Genomic DNA, 18,422 nt, shown 5'->3' on the forward strand with positions numbered 1-18,422 from the left:
TTATAACACCCCAATTCCAGTCAGGACTTAACATTAAGTGAATATGAGACCACTCCAAGATGGCGACCATTAATTTCGTTAAGAACTTGATGAGCGATCAGGATACTTATTACTGGAATAATAACATTGGCAACTAAATACGTGCTCTAGTATACCAATGTAGAACATTGTCAACGTTTAATAACGAATTAATAATTTCTCGCCGAACTTTTTATTATACGTATATTCTTTTGAATAACAACAAAACTAAAATAAGAAAATTATAATAATTATATACAATGGATATAATATAAATAAACCTGGTTAAATTTTCTGGCTGAAGTGTACTAAGCGACGGACTCGTACTTTATCAATATGGCGTCTAAAAAATATCATATACTATAAAGGTGATTAACTAAGATGGCGCCCGAGTAGGACGCTGACACGGAGATATACGCGATCCGAAGCTCGAATGGACTTCTAACCCGGTAAGTGGAGAACCGGTTAACAGAAGATAGTAATCTCCTAACGCGATTATTAGTATAAATTATAGTGAGCTTATACCCCACAACTTTATATTTACAGATACTTGAGATACTCAGATTGAGTTTTGATCGGCGAGAATCTGGGGAGAGATTTTGAACTTGCTAAGGTAAGGTTGTCTTCATTTAATAATGGAAGGCAACTTAATCATGATACTAAAGGCAGTGACTTAAAAAACTTTGTACAGTGGTCTGAACAAATAAATATTTTATTACAGATATACACAATGAATATAAATATTGGAAACAGATAATGTATGCGAAGTATACACTTGGAAACCTAACCCAGAATATACCACGTTATATATTTTGGATGCTACTTTAAAAACGATAAGGTAAGAATCTAATATAGTCCTGACCGATCTTAGCTAAAAACAGTAAAACTGAAAAAAGATAACAACTAAGCAAAAAAACAATTTAGATTGAATTCAAATGTAATGACTCTTTCAGATACGTATACATTAAGGATTGAGTTACACTAATGAAGTGGATTATTTGATGCTACCGATGAGGGAAGGCATAGGTATGTAGCCTCGCTGTCTAGCCACGACGTTAAACCTTCAACTTTTACTAAAAATCTTACTATCTTCCTCTCTTACTTCACAACTTGATATAAAACTATGATAAACCCTCCAACTATTCACAACCTGATACACGGGGTGCCTTTAGCCTATAAACTTGGTGGTGAGTTAATAGCTTTATACAGCATTTACTCTAAGCACAATTACACCCCACTTGTAAATATTCTTTAAAACGTTTGTGAAATGTCAAATCCAGGCATTTTCTGGTTTTACTTAAAATGATAAAATTATAATTTGTTTGGGTTGCAGCCCTGAGGAAGTCGTAGGTCAGTTCAGACCAGACGAAACACGTGTTGGCTGCCTAATTGTTGGAATTCAAAACGAGGATTGTTTCAATGAAGATTTAATTGTGACAAGACCAGGATACAAATAAACTGAACACTAAAATTGGACTTCAGAGTGCTCAATGATTTATGTTTCTATAGTTGAGCTTACTATGAGCTTATTTATCTAGTCGTGGTAACCGACTAATTATCATTTAGAGCACCACTGTTACTTTTTGTATTACTATCCTATACTTAGCTGTGCGCTCAATTGAAAACAGTTACCATTTTGTCTCTTATTTGCTTTTAAAGGACATCTTTGGGCAATTGATGTCACTTTTTCCAAAAACTGCCTTGGTATTTTCTAATATATGCCAAAGGCAAAAATGGAACTGGTCCAACCAATTTTGTCCACAGATTGAGAAAGCAAGGAAACATGTAAATAAATCTGTTTCTGCTTTCCTCAGAGACTATGATATGGGTTCCATTTACCACAACAACTTGCGTTACAACATGCAAGGCATTTATAGGAGAGATGGTGTACATTTTACATTTGAGGGGAATAGAGTCTTCCTCTTGAATTTGAGACTCTGCGTTGGTACCTACTTGTAGGTACAAAAAACACCCACATAATACAACAGCTCTTTTCAGAGCTACCCTACCTCTAAGCACTCTAAATTATTTTTTCACTATATTTTCCTACACTGTTTTTCCCCGTGGTGCGCTCAGGGTGCGCGTACCAGAGAGCGCACCTGGTAATGCACCCAGCGCTTACCCCGCGAAAATATTTTTAAAAAATAGGTTTTTTGCCCTTCAGGGTCCTTCTAGGCCCTCCTCAAAAAACCTCGGGGTTCAGGGGGTGTCTACCCTGCCCCCTTTTAAACATTTCCCCCCTTTCTTTTTTAACCTCAGGTGTCTCGATTTTCCATAGACACAACATGGCGGACTCTCCGGACTGTTAAGAATGTTGACAGACACCCGACAGCCAATCAGCTTTCCGCTCGCGCACTCCCGTAGCGCGCCGGGTGCGCTCCCCGGTACGCGTTCCGGTGAGCGCTCGGAGCGCGCCTATAGATATATATGTGTTTTTGAAGTTGATTTTCATAAAAACCACTGGAGAAATGTTAAACAAATATGGAAAAGACCCTACTACATACCAGTACGTATCATTTTGCCAACGTTGGTGTAATTCCTTTCAGCCGTTCAGGCTGTAGCCGTGTCTAAATGTCCTCTGGAAAATTGCATGGGAAAAACACATTTGACAGTATTGAAATTTAGAACCAATCAAAATATTACTTTCGTTTTGAATTTGTGTGTGATGAAGTATGATTGGTTATGTATATATCTTAAATATGAGGAAAACAGGGCCATTTTGTAATACTCCTGTCTGAGGTACTTTTGAGAGGAATTTTGGCTGCTCAATTTCTGGACTTTGAATTACACAGTACTTACTCTTCTACTTTCAAAAAGGTGAGTTGTTAATTTCTAAGGGGAACTATGTTGTACACTTTAAGATAATTTGGAAAATGTTTTCTGTCAGTTATTTACAGTCCTTCTGTTATAAATATGGATTAAGATACGCTTCATCATATGCAGTGCTTTATATTTCTAGTTCCTGCCTGATACTATACACTGCCCAATTAATTTTAAAGAACTAAATACTTCATTAAGCAACTTTTATGTTATGTATTACTAAAAACGATAAATGAAAGTGATTACATTTTTTGGCAATTTACAGCAAGAAATTTGAAATTAAAATGAATCAGAATGAGGAGACCAACAAACTGTTTAATGGTCTTGGCCCTGCTATTCTGAGAGACCTGGTTACCCCTTAAATGGCCCCCAGGTCCCTTCGCTCGGATAATGAGCGTCTGGACAACGTCCCCAGATACAGGAAGACTCGTACCGGCGGCCGGCGCTTTTCTGTTAAAGCATCTTCCGGGTGGAATTCACTTCCCCGCCCCCTGCGGCTGGAACCCTGTCATCTGATTTTCAGGAAAAAACTGAAAACGCTGCTATTCCCAAAATAAAGTCCCCTCCTTTTCTCCTCTGGTCTCCACAAATGTTATAGCGCGGGGATGCCTCCGGGTCACCAGGCGCTCTACAAATCGCTAAAATAAATAAATAAAAATAAATATCGACAGCACCATTTTATCACAAGGAGGAGATGACATAAATAAATTTTGGGATGAATCTCTTGACAAAGAATTAATCGAACGTTTGGATACAATAGAATCATCATGGCACACTTATAATGAGGACATTCCTGATCATATGATTGAAGAGGAAATTCCAGATGAGGACATGCTACAAGTTCTATTAAATTATGAAAATTCTGAACAATAAATCAATATTTACAAATTAAAAATTAGTTGACATATTATTAATTTTTATTTCTAATTTATGAGGTAGTAGCAAAGTAATTGTATTGAAGTGAATTCTAGACTCTGCATCGGTACCTACTTGTAGGTACTTAAATCACCCACATAACACAACAGCTCTTTTTAGAGCTACCCTACCTCTAAGCAATCCAAATTCATATTTTAAACTATTTTCTTTCAATGTTTTTCCCTGTGTTACGCTCTGGGTGCGCGTACCGGGGAGCGTACATGGGAACGCACACAACGCTTACCCCGCGAAAATTGCAAAAAAAAAATTACTTTTTTTGCCTTTCAGGGTCCTTCTAGGCCCCCCTCAGAAGACCTAGGGGGTTAGGGGGTGTCTACCCTGCCCCCTTTTAATCATTTCCCCCTTTGTTTTTGGCACATCTTGTATCTCAATTTTACAGAGACACAAGATGGCGGACTCGCCGGACTGTTTCGAATGTCGACAGCCAATCAGCTTTCCGCTCGCGCACTCCCGTAGCGCGCCGGGTGCGCTCCCCGGTACGCGTACCGGAGAGTGCTCGGAGCGCGCCTATAAATATATATGTGTTTTCAAAGTTAATTTAAAAAGAAAAGAAAACACTGGAGCAATTTTCACCAAATATAGCAAAGGCACATCTGCGTACCAGTCCCTACAATTTTGCAAAGTTTGGCGTAATTCCGTTCAGCGGTTCAGGCTGTAGACATGTCGGAACGTCCTATGGAAATTAACATGGGGAAAACACGTTTTGGGACCCCCCTTTCTTCTCAGCCCCCACTTCACGAATCCCCCCAAAACTTTCAGGGAAGGAGCAGAGCGGAGCTGGCCAAAATTTTGGAAAATTACACGCAAATTCCTCAACCGGCGCCAGAGATATTCCCAATAGAATGTTGCGGATTTCCTATGGTAGCTAGGTCCTAACTATAACTACCTACTGGCGACCGCCAGTAGGTAATATATATATATAACTGAGATCTCAGTTGTTGAAATAAAAACTCTAAAAGACTTCCCCGAGTGGAGTGCCATAAATTTTTGGGAACTTTGTGTCAAAATGTTTAACGGGAGACTGCCTTGATCCCGTTGATGGCACCAGCACTATAGAGCTCCCCCTGCGACGAGGCAAGTTGCGAGGGATATATATATATATATATATGTATATATATATATATACATTCACCAGTTGTATTTATTTCTAGTAATTATAACTCGTGTCCTATGGTGACTATTACTTGTGCCCTGGGATGAACATTCTTGTTAACAATGATTTGGGAACGGATGTAGCCCTCCGGCTAGAGTGGTCTTCCTTGAAGCTGGGGAACCTGGTTCGAGTCTCGGCAACAACACTCAACATCCAGTGATTCTGGGCAAATCACTTCATCTCTCCGTGCCTAACAAAACTGAATGTGTCCTCATGTAACCAACCTGGTGCTCATGTAAAGCGCTCTGATACCCGATTCTCAGGTCTAGTTTGCTCTATATAAAACTCTAAAAATAAAAGACTTCATTTAAATGTTGCAGTGATGTTATCAATAATGTTATAGAACATGTCATGAGGGATTTAATATATCATTGTAGCCCGCCGTAGTGGGCTATATCGTCCATTAAATACCCGCTCCAGCATTAAAGGCCTGAGCTGAAGTCAAGGGCCTTTAAATAGGGAGCAGGACTTAAATGTTTGAATAGGAGAGCTTTAAGGCTATTATAACATTCTGCCACAAGAGAGCTGAATGTTCTAACAAATAAAACAAAGGCCTCAAGGACCCCGAGGGGGATGAGATCCTCTCGAGCACCGTGAGGCCTTTGTTCACAGCACCAGCTTTGCATGACAACATTGGAATTTTGGAGCTCTGGGCTTCTACTGCCCATTAGAATCACAGAGCACTCCATTATTTTCAATGGAGCTCCCAACATTCCAATGTTCTAATATCTAGGATAATTACCTTTTCATGGCAAGGGCACAAGTTATTGTTACCTTAGGGCATGAGTCATAGTTACTAGCGATAACTATAACTGGTCAATTTCAATTTTTTTTACAGACAAGTGTAAGTTACCTTTGTTAATAGCTATGAAAGTCTGTAATCAATCTCCTGTAGACTTGAAGATTTAACCAGTCTCCTTCACTACTGCATCTAACTATCCAATTAGGCAGAAAGGTCACATATGAGGTGTGTGTTGGGCAATGGACCATGCATGGAGGTGTGCTGTGTTCCATTCATGAAATGCTCTTGATTCTTGTTCTGATGCTGTCATGCAGTTTTTGCTCTACCATCATTGCTCAGGCCTCTCTTTTTGCTGCCAGTGACTTCTGAGCCCCGATTGCTATCTGCCAGCACCAGGGGAAACCAGACCCAGAAGACACCTGTTCATAAAACTGAATTGACCTAACTGAGTCTGATATTCCACATAGGTTTGGCCTGATCAGGGCTCATGCAAAAATCTGCCATCACACTTCAAATCTGGGGAGAGTTGGGTCCGTGCCAGGGGTGTCTCAACAACACAAAGTCAGCACCCTGCACTCCCACCCTCAGCAATTCACTGACTCTATAGAGCTGGATTAGGGCATGAAGATGGCTGAAGCACTTTAAGACACAGTGAAGGAGACTGCTCTCAAAGTGGTCAGCTGCCTTCTGTGGCACATTCTCGCAGCCATATAGGATTGGAAGGGTGGCACAGTAGCTCACAAAGTCAGGAGGAAGCAGGTAGATAAAGCAGTGGTACAGGTGCATGCACATTTTGTTTTGAATCAGTGAGAGAGAATTCTGAGTCCAGCGGGGGTCATCAGATGTACAATATGCTGATCCCAATACATTAAGTCCTACAGAGTGGACACAATGTTTTTACTTCAGCAGGACTAGTAACTGAAATAAAAGCTCATGCACATTGTGGTGAAGGCGTAACTGTTGTTATATAATCTATAATTAGGTCTCTGTGAGGCAGAACTTGGATAGCAGTGGCAGCCAACCTCGGGGTCTGACCAGGGGTGTAACAGAAGCTTCTGAAGCCCCTGCAGTGCAGGGTAGAGCTAACCCATTAGGAGATATTTGTAAACTCAGGGACTCATCTTCATATTCTGTAGGAGGGGCCACATCACTCTGTGTTATGCCATTGGGATTGACACCTGTGTGATAATTTCTGGAGTCCCTGTGGGGAGAAATAAATGCCAGTGCCTACTACCACCAGCCACCTGTATATTTTAAATACTGTGTAGGATTACAGAACAGCACCGCAGAACGTTATTTTCAAAGATTCCCAAGATTTACATATTGATACATAAACATTCCCTTGCAAACAGCACTTTCAAATATATATTATGTGCTCACATATTCTGCATATTTACTATAAATATAGGCATGTGTTAGATTTTATGAACATATGCCATTTTCTTATGTTTTCTCTTTTTTTCTTTATAGATGAAAGTGGAGTATCTTGAAGGTTCCCTCACAAAAAGCTCAAAACTTGGGCGTATTATTCAAAATTGTAACCCCGTTCTGCCTATATTCACGATTCAAAATGATGCTTTGGAGAATATAATGAAAATCAAAGGCATTTGCACCATGGGAGTGAATATATTGAAGGTATGTCATCAAACAAAGCTTATTTCTAACTTCAAAGCACTACACCGTTTATCAGATAATTACTAAACAGCTACAACAAGTGATTGCCAGTTCTCGCCGCTGATTATTGGCAGTGCATTCAAGTGGATGGAATTTGCGGGTTAGACATGGCCTTACATATGTCTCTTGAATCTATGCACTCTTTTGAATAATACATACATTGCTAATCAGACATCACAAGTGTGGTGAAAACATTGTTAAAGGATATTTACGGAGTTACCTACTTTAGGTTGCAATCAGAACCCTTTCTGAAGGATGCTCACTTTCAATCATCATAATACGGTCTGCCAATGAAATATAATTTGGGGCCTATTCACAAAACTTTTTACTGGCATAAAACAGACCAATAGCCTTGTTTACAGTATAGCGGAGCAGGAACACTGACATACATGAGAGGCGCTCCTGTCCAGCCAAACTTGTGGTCCCAGCACTCAGTTTAGAGAAGTGGCAGGTTTATATCAGTAGAGCCTCTGCTATTTCTGTCAGTGCAAAAATGTAACCTGAAGGTAATTCATGGTGAACACAGGCAGGAAAATTCACAATGGCTGAGTCACACAGGGAGAACACTTCCTGCACATAAAAGTCATACATTGTTTCTCCAGGGAAAACAAACTTACACTTTGGGAGTTTGCTTTCTCAGAACAGAATTGTTTGAGAGCAGGTGTGTGATGTCTTGCCTGAAATCTTGACACATATCAGGTTCTACAAACTATGCCAAGATTCCAGCAAGTGACAGTTCACTTCACTTGAATAGGTTGTGTCCTCCCCACACAAAAGGAGGACTGACTACCCCCCACACAGATATCCTGGCAGACAGAACTGGGTTGAAAGGGATACTTGTGCACCTCAGAGAGCTGCTTTCAAGTCACCTCCACATCAAAGGCACTTTTTGGAATATGTACCGCGACTCTGACCCCCTAAAATCAGACACTACTGGACTTGTTATTCAGCTCTGCCAGAAGAAGTGCTGCGCTGCTTAAAGGACTCAACTGGAATGCTGATTTGGAAAGCCTGCTTTTCTGTTTGTTGCCCTGATGCCTGCTGCTCTGTGCTGAAGGAAAGTTCCACTCTGCCTTCCCTCCATATGATCACCAAGGGCTTGTTGGCTTGCCTCCTGTTGTTTGACACTCAGGGATATCAAAGTCTCTAACCCTGTTCTTGTGCCTGGCACACTGTAAGTAGCCCAGATACTTGCAACATGGATTTCAAAGCTTCTCCTGTCTGCATGTAGGAGAACTGGTGCATCGATCCAGTTGCGGGAGTAAAATTAGCGCTTCACTTTGGAACCATCACCTTGTCTCCAGAGATCGACGCAACAGAAAGAATATCACCGCCGCTTGGTGGGAGCGGTGCATCTCCGTGACTGTGTGGTAGAATCTAGTGCATCGCTGTACGCCTCTAGTCTCCAGCACCAGTCTTTGGAACTGACGCATCACATTGCCTACACTGCATGGAGAAGACCGACACATCCAGCACCTGCGGGATTCATCTCACTGTTCATGACCAGGGAAGGTATTTTGTTCACCGGGGCCTGCAGGGGTCATTTAGCCGGCCAGCAGTCCCTCGATGTCTGCCTGAACTTTCAATTTGTCTTGGTCCAGCATGATCTAAATTAACCTTTTTAGCGCTACTGGCTTCTAACCACTTAACTGTATTTATTCCTTTAAAATTCAATACCTGAACTTCTATACAATGGCTTTTGTCATTTTAGTGTTGGTTTGTTTATAATATGATAATCTATCTATATAAACCTATGTGAAGTATTTTGGCTTTGTATTCATTGTGTTAAAGAGGGATTGTGTTGCACAAATACTTTACATATTGCCTCTTTAGATTAGGCTGACTGCTCTGTGCCAGGCTACCAGGAGCTGCACACATTTTATCTTTTAGTATGTACTTAGCATACCCTGATTAAAGTGGTGGTTTCTGTATTGCCTGGATGCATACCTCAGCCAACCAGGAATCCCTTTTCTAAGAACTAGTCACTTTAATCAACCCTTGCAGTTACGGGCTCTTCATTGGAGTATTGAATGTTACACTTGCAATGAGCAGTCCTGATGGAGAGAAGTCTGGAGCACTGTAGTGAGGTTTACAGAACACTAGCATAACCAAAGACCATGGATTAAAAAATTACAGCAAGGCAACTTTGTAGGAGATCCATGCCAGTGGTCGGGGACATTCACTGGTTTAACAGAAGCACAGGGGAAATATTTATTTCTACAGATTTAGCTGGCATAAGGTGAACTTACATGTGTGCAGAGTCTGCGCAAACGAGAGATGCATGAGGACAAAGCATCAGCGTGAGGCCTGAGGAGTGTGGCAACAGAGTGTCTGCACAACAGCAAAAGCACACGAGAAGAGCTCAAGAATTGGAGCGCAAGGCAGACAGCTTGTGACTGCTGTAGTAGGGATGCTTGCATGCTTTGCCATGTATCGGTGGCCATATTGGGTGAAGTATTTCTATGTGAAATAACATTTACATGTTTTGTCACATTCGGCAACCATATCTCAATATTCTCTGTTGAATGTACTTGTTTATGTTTACCTAAACGGGCTCAGGTTTAATTGACCAACACCCAGTTAAGATTGCTATGAAAGGTTTTGCAATTCTGTTAAGAGGTCATCCCGTGATTTATACCCCGTGCATGGTTGTGAGTTTGGTTTGCCTGCTTTGGACAATTCTTTGAGGCGAATCATTGCCATACTGTAACACCTTGGGTTATTCGCACACCTTCCAAGTACAAAATATTGGTGTTTCATGGAAGGAATTACAGTGCCACATCTTTTTATCAAATCCTGGTCACTCAAATCTTGAATGGGCACAATGGAAACATCGATTTGAGGTGTACATGGAAGAAATACGTAAAGATGTGTACACTGACGAAAGAAAATTTGCAATTTTAAAACACTGTCTATGTAATGAAGGAAGACACATTTTGTATCATCTACAACCATTAGTTTTAGAAGAGGAACATGATAACAAAATAGATATGTATGAAATGGCTATAAAACAATAGATATGCATTATATGAAAAAAGTAAATGAGGTGGTTGCTACGCACAAGTTCTTGTTCAATAGCTTAATAAATCGACTGATGCTTTTGTTAAGGATTCAAGTCTATTAGACTCTAAGTGTAATAATGGGGCTGTTCATGAAAATATGATACGTGACCAAATGGTACATAAAACGTGATGTTAAATTGTGAAAAAAGTTGTGGAGAAGGCTATAGAGTTATCACGACAAATTGAGGAAATTAAGTTAGGCATGAGAGAATTACCCCGTAAGGCAACCAATGAAGTACAACTGGTAAAGAAGGAACGTGTAGAAAAAAACTGTGAGCATTAAAGCTAAAGCCGAAATTCATATTAACATCTCAGAAGGTACAAATATGCGTGTTTTCAGTTGTAAATAACATAACATTTTTCTAATGATAAGTTGTGTCCAGCTACTGGTCAAACTTGCAGATATTGAGCAATCAAAAGTCACTATGTGAGGATGTGCAAAAGTACAAATAATATTAAAGTTGATAACATCAATCCTGTGCATCAAAATAATCCTACCAATGTCAAAGAAGTCTTGCAAAGTGATCATAATGTATCTTGGGTATATACATAAAATTAATGATGGAAAGAAGGGTGCCACATTTTATTATGTAGATGTAGGTATCATTAAAGAGATTAAGGTTATTGCAGATTCAGGAGCAAGACATACACAGATTGGTGATAATGTATTACATCTGTTCCCTATTTTGAGCTTTTATCCCCTGATATTAGAATAGTGAGTTAACGAAACACGCCTATTGATGTAGATGGATATTCTACTTCAAATTTGAGTTACAAAGCCAAAACCATTGATACCAAAATATATGTAGGAAGATTCTTTTTTGTTAAGATGGACACTATAGAGAGACCTAATGTTTACTCTTTATCCAATTCATCCTGATCAGCTTTAAGGGTAAAGTTATCTAATTGTGCAAGTTGACAAAAATAAGGCCGTGGAGTGGTAGAGTTTATTAACTAAAGTTTTTTTCATTCACACTTGGGTAATTAAAAAGGTTTTGTCATAAGATCATTTTGAAAGATGGTGCTGTAGCTAAAGTCAACAAAGTATGAAATGTTCCTATATCTATGAGACATGCATTCAAATATGAGTTAGAAAAGCTATGCAAGCTAGATATAATGTAGGAAATAGATGAATCTATGTAGCTGTCACATATTATGGTAATACATTAACCAAATGATAAGATCAGGCTATGGGTTGACTTAAGAGATCTTAATGAATGTATGTGTGTAGATCCCCACCCATTACTCAATACTGGGGAAATATTTTCTCAATTGAATTGAACCATAGTGTTTTCCATGTTATACCTGTCTAGTACTTATCACAAGATTGCTTTACATGATGAAAGCAAACCGTATAGATCTTTTATAACATAAGAGGGGGTGTATGAGTATAAAGGGATGCCATTTGGATTAATTTCTGCATCCACAGTTTTTCAAATAGTTATGCATAGATTACTTAAGAGTGAGAAAGATGTAATAAATTTTCAGGTCAATATTCTGGTGTTTGGTAAAACAAAGAAAAGTCATACAGAAACTTTGTGTTAACCATTTTACACAATAATGAATTAACATTAACAACGGACAAATGTAAATTTGAAGTAGAGTCTGTTAATTAAATAGGCCACAACATTGGGAAACAGGGAATATCACCAAAACAAAGCTTGAATAAAGCTATCGAAGAGGCACCAGAAACGCAGAATATAGATCAACCTAGGTTGTTTTTAGGTTTGGCTGAATATTATGCTGAGGTAATTCCAAAAATGTCTGACAAAACAAAACACATGAGAGTATTCATGGAAAAAAAAATCAAAAATGTGCATGGGATGAAGAATGTATATCAGATTGTAATGAATTGAAGAAGACCATTGCTGGTGCCCCAGCATTGACTGCATTCAATACCAATTGAGATTCTATCTTCTTTACAAAGGCTAGATGTAGGAATTAGGGCTGTGCTGTTACTTGAAAAGAAAGGAAAATTGGTCACCATTGCTTCTGCAATAGACAACTAAGGGCTGCAGAATTAAAATATTCCACTTAGAAGAAGGAAACGCTAGTATGTTGGTGGAGCACTGAACGTTTTAGAAAATATGTGTATGGCACTAAATTCAGATTGGTTCACCATGAAAGGTTAGAGAAGTGCAACACCGAGGGTGGCAAGATGACAATATAAATTGCAGGAATTTTATTCTAACAAAGAAAATGTCCCTGCAGGTAGAAATATTCTAACAGATTGTTTATCAAGACTTTCGTATTTAAGGAAATGAGGATACTAAGGTGAAAGATAATGATATAGACAAAGTTGTGTCTTTTTGTGAAGTAACAAAAGGTTGTATAGTGGAAATACAATAGAGAGAGACAGGTTGTTTTGATGTTGGAATTTAGAAGGATCTGGAATATAATCAAACAAAATGGAAAAACAAAAGTTTAATAGATGAGGATGTATTGTCTCATTTATATATTGCAAATTATCTGTAGGAATACAATTGTTTGTTGTTGTGAGGAGAGCAATTGATACTACCTGCTAGTTTGAGACAAAGCATACTTAACCTGGCTCATGAGGAGCATTCCAGATTGAGCGGCATGAAGAGAATGATTAGGTGTGTGATTTTTAGTAGTCCAGTGTTGATAGGTCTGTGGAAGATAAAAGGAGATCCTGCATAGAGTGTGTCAATAGTGAGAAATCCCAAAAAAGATAGAGTACACAGAATACTTATGACAAGACCAAATAGGGTATGGGAAAGAGTATCAATCTCTTTATATAGCTGGTTCGACGTGTTTATTAAAGTGTCAGGTATATGCTAAAGTCTTAATTGGTCAGTTTTCAAATTGGCCAGAGGTTAATATTTTTAATCAGGCTACATCGAAAAAAATGATTTAATTTCTGAAGGAGGTTTTTGTAAGAGAAGGTTTTCCGAAGAGTGCAGTGACCGATAATGGTGTGCAATTAGCATCAGGAAAAAGGAGATTATGTTTTCAGGACATGGAACTAAACATATTTGTACATTTGTATTTTATCCACAGAGCAATGGTATTGTAGTAAGATGGATAAGAGTAGTGAAAGAGGGACTAATCTTACATATAGCCAGTGGGAAATGTTGCTACCAACTTATCAAGGAGTTGCTATAGTGTTATTGCGCCACACTAAGGGGCCCTTTAGTATGTCGGGCAGATGGCCACTGCCCGCATGGCGGTGACGATCCGCCCGACATTCTGTCCCGCCCGCATGCAAATTCTCCCCGCCATATTACAATGGCGGGGGGACCCTGGCGGACGGAAAGACCGTCCGCTGGTTTTCCGCCCGGTCGATGAGTCGACCGTATGGAAAAGCTTTTAATATGGTGGTGGTGTCTTTTAGACACCGCCATCCATATTAGGATGCATGCTGGGATTTGCCCTTCTGTGGCTGCAATGCCGCCACAGAAAGCATGTGGTCTTTAACATTGGGGCCTGTAGTGGGCCCCCAGGGATTCTAGGGGGTGGGGGGTGCACATTTGTGTGTACAACATGGCAGGCACCACGCGGTGCCTGTCATGTTGTGCATTCAAATGCACAACTTGCATTTTTGGCATTGTTAATAATGCGGTATGCGCCCACCAGTGTGGCGGGTGCATCCTAATTGTATTTGCGGACCGACACATGCATTGCAGGCGGTCCCATTTCCCGGGGCTATGTCGGGCGGACAAAGTCCGCCTGCCATACTAATGAGCCCCTAGGAGTTCCTCGGGAGAGATCTCCTTGTGACCTAATGAGAGGTCACACCTTAAGCACATGTGGATGGTGAACATAAAAGTTTGTTGAGGAAGCAATGACATTTAAAAATTGTAGATGGTTTACGGAAAAAATGTGCAATAGGGTCAAACACAAGAAATTATTCTGAGACAGAAGTAAATAATTTACAATACAGGGAATGGATTCAAGAGAGGAAAGGAAGACTTGTGAAGGTAGGGGATTCAAAGTTCTCTGTCTCCATGAATATAGTTAGAGTTGGGAATCAGGTGTTAGAGTTACCAGATGGAACTGTTTGGTGCATCCTAACATAATATATTATATTTATTAGGTAGTACTTCATCAACAAGTGGTTCTGAACCTTCATTGAGACAAATTTGTATCATGCAGCACAGGTCAAGATTTTTATATTCAGATGGATTCATGATACCTGTCACTATTTCAGTGTTTATTTATCAATACACATTGTTGCCAGAATGGTGGTTGCATCTTTTGATTTTGGGACTACTGTGCAAGGATTTTGTTAAAGGTACTCAATGTTACAAATTCTCCACCTTTAGTGTTAAATTAGTCTGGAGGCTTAAGTGATATTTAGGCAAAAAGAATCAAAAGCTATACATCGTTAGAGGTTCTGTGAGCTGGTTCTTATCTATGGCATGGTTATGCTGGATAGGTTGTTGTCTCCAACAAAATACCCAGCATAATTCATACTGTTATGCTGACATTCAGATCTCCTTTGGGATCCCAGCTGAAAGATTAAACAATATCCAGCTGACCAACACTTATTACGAGGAAAGTGAGCTAAATTGTACCTCTCCAAAGATGTTGGCTTTTAGAGATAACCTAGGTTTTATCGTCAGTATGGCATCTGTGCAGAGAGAAAGCAGAGTCAAACAGATCACGTAAAAAGTCCAAAAAGCACACAATAATCAGAATTATAAAAAGTGAGTTTAAGTGGATAAACAAAGATTCAGATATTTGTCTAGTAGCCAAGTAGGAACCTTGTATGCATCTTGTAGCAAATTGCTTACAATATGATGTGAAACACAATAAAATCTGTATTTGGTTCACCAGATTCCTTACTTTTGGATCAATGGCAGGAGGGCTCCCAAGTCTTGGTGGCCAATCAAAGGGTGGTGAATCAGTACTAGTGTCACTGATGGCTAGGATCTCAGATTTGGCACAGTTTAAACTCTCTCGGAAAAAATTATCATAAGGAGAAGTAATGTTCAATGGACTACACAGATCATTTCCTTAGTTGAAAATATATTATAGAATTGTTGTTATGATGTCCACCTGATTGTGTTCAAGGAACCTGGCAGGCAAGTGTACCTAGATATTGCAGAGAAGTCCTTAGGAAAACATCAGGAAACTCGCAAAGAGGGTGATTCAACAGATTTATTCAGACTTTCTAGGTGGTCTTGGTGAGATAATAATGGGTTCATTGTAGAGTAGGACTGGATATGCATGCAAAGTGTACTAACTTTTACCGGAGCAATCAATGGCTAATAGTGTTGTAAGTGGCAGATTGGTGTAGGAATATGAGGCAATTTTGTGGTCTTTTTCCTTGGAGAAAATGTTCTTCCCTTAGACTGACTGGGGAATGGTCACGCTTCTTACACTTTAAAATCCAGACTGATAGAAATGAAGAAGTTAGTTGCAAATACTCGATGTAATTCTATCAACTCTCTTTCCATGATTTTTCTGAGGGATTGGAAATGGGGTGCTATTTTATTAGAATATCTGGGTTCTGTAAATGCTTCTTTAGAAGGATTGACGTTGGACTGTTTTAGTGGGCCAGCAAATTATTTTAGCATGAACAAGGGGTTTATCTTATTAGTGGATCCCATCACATGTGAGGGGAGAAATAGCTTGAAGCAAATAGCCGAGCAGGGGTACTTGAGCTAGATTTTGATTTACAAAGGTGAATTTTAATAAAAAGGTGGAATCGAAAGATAAGGAGGCTGCTCCAGAGTACTGAGAATGGTTTTATGATTGAAGGTGGTTTAAAAAAATTGCTTGATAAACTGTGTTGTTAAGGTATGGTGGGCTTGCATTTTATTGCTTTTGAGTTAGACAGCTCTGTTAGATGCTGAGGATTTCCTTTCTTTGGTTGGGGCCTTATTTATGCATGTGGTAGGGTACGGATTTCTCAACTTTTAATGGGTTTTTGATAACTTCTGTATCACTTACAAATAATGCTGTCTTCCTCATAAATAGCCTTATGCCATTACCTGCCCATGTTTCCATGGGCATCCATCAGTATGGCTAGATCCCACTTGTGCAACCTGTCAATAAAGTTGCTGTTCACTATGGGTTTTTTAGACTCAGGATGGGATGTAATTATCTATTGTGGATGATATGTGCATGTAGAGCTTGTCAAGCTGGGTTTTGGGGCCAGTATTAGATGTGTGTTTGGCTTTGCAGAAAATATAGGTAGATCCAAACACCTCTGAGCTGTATCTGAGCTCTTGTATCCCTTAAAGAGAACATGTCCATTGTGATAAAACCAGCGGACAAGGGTGGGGCTATTGTGGTTCAGGACCGGGAGGATTACATAAATGAAATCAATCTCCAACCTGGAGTCCCGGGCAATTATGCAAGATTAAGATCAGACCCAACCAAGGAACTAAGTAAAATGATAGAATCCGTGACACACAAGGGGCTAACATCCGGATTCATCAATAAAAATGAATTCGAATATCTTAATAACAAACATCCAAGAATGGCTACGATATATACCCTCCCGAAAGTACATAAGAGGTTGAGAGATCCACCTGGGAGGCCAATCATATCGGGATGCGTATCCCTCTTGGAACCTATCTGTAAATATATAGATATCTTCTTGAAACCCTTGGCTGAGAGTACCGAGACATATCTTAGAGACACCACACAAGTAATACAACTGGTGGATCAGCGTCCTTATGACCACACGTACCAATTGTTGGCGACAATGGATATTGTCGCCTTATATACAAATATTCCCCAAACTGAGGCACTTGAATGCATGAAAACAGTACTAAACCAACGTCCAGCCCCGCATTATGTACCAACTGAATTCATCATCGAATTACTAACAATTGCCATGACCAAGAATTATTTCTGCTTTCAAGGTCATTACTACGTCCAAATGAAGGGCGTAGCCATGGGCGCAAGTTTCGCGCCAAATCTGGCGATCCTCTTTATGGATAATTTTGAAAATACTCATGTCCTGAACACATCTAATCCCTTTGTTGAACATCTAGAACTATGGCGTCGTTACATTGATGACGTCTTAATCATATGGAAAGGCAATGAGGATACTCTGAAAGCATTTCATACTTGGCTGAATAGTTGCTCCACTGATATACAGTTCACACTTGAACATGATAGACGCAGCATACATTTCCTTGATATAAACATAAACTCAGAAGAGAACGGTCTATATACTAGCCTTTATAGGAAGACCAGTGAGCGTAACACGCTCCTTCGTTACTCGAGCCACCACCCGCGCAACCTCAGGGACAATCTCCCCTTTGGGCAGTTCCTGAGGTTGCGTAGGAATTGCTCGAAAAAGGAAGATTACTTTATGGAGGCGGCTGGTCTAGTGGCACGACTGACGGAAAGGGGGTACCCTATTCGACTACTAAAACAGGCACGGAAACGCGCCTGGTACAATCACAGAGAACAACTACTAGAACCAAGAACCCAATCACATAACAGTGAAGATCGGCTAGTCTGTGTTACAACTTTCTCGACTAAAAGCACGGAAATCAAAAAGATCATTAATGAGCATTGGCATTTGGTATCAGACATAGCAGGGATGGCTGAATTACCCTTACATGCCTACAAAAAGGCGAAAAATGTAAGAGATCACGTAGTAAAGTCATTACTACCAACTAATCCCAGAGCAAGTCAAACCACCTTATGGGGAGCCCTTCCTGTCAAGGGACATACGAAATGTGGACAGTGTAAAGCATGCCCATTAGTACAAGATACCATCCGATTTACACACAATGGGCATACACACGAGCTAAAGGAACACACTAATTGTAATAGCTCGGGTGTTATATACGCTATAACATGCCCATGTAATTTCATGTATATAGGGCAGACTATACAAAAAGTAAAATGCCGTATTTTACAGCATTGTAGCCGTATTAAATGCCAGACTGTGGGAGCCCCATTGGTGGAACATTTCACCAAGTTCGGACACAAACCTGACAGCTTCAAATGGTGGGTGGTGGAGAAGGTGAGACCAAACCCGAGAGGTGGTGACTTCAGCAATATCTTGAATATTCGTGAATGTCGC

At 39.9% G+C, this 18,422-nt stretch overlaps 1 protein-coding gene across 1 annotated transcript in view; it reads left to right on the plus strand.

Moving 5' to 3' along the window:
* LOC144791747 (phospholipid scramblase 2-like) overlaps positions 1-18,422 on the plus strand; it is a 564,324-nt gene that overhangs the window by 321,391 nt on the left and 224,511 nt on the right. The window contains exon 5 of the mRNA XM_078666513.1: positions 7,140-7,304. Within this exon, the coding sequence (XP_078522639.1) occupies positions 7,140-7,304 (165 nt within the window). The remainder of the gene's footprint in view (positions 1-7,139; positions 7,305-18,422) is intronic.

The sequence above is a fragment of the Lissotriton helveticus genome, chromosome 11, assembly GCF_964261635.1.
Source record: "Lissotriton helveticus chromosome 11, aLisHel1.1, whole genome shotgun sequence".
NCBI classification, from domain to species: Eukaryota; Metazoa; Chordata; class Amphibia; order Caudata; family Salamandridae; genus Lissotriton; species Lissotriton helveticus.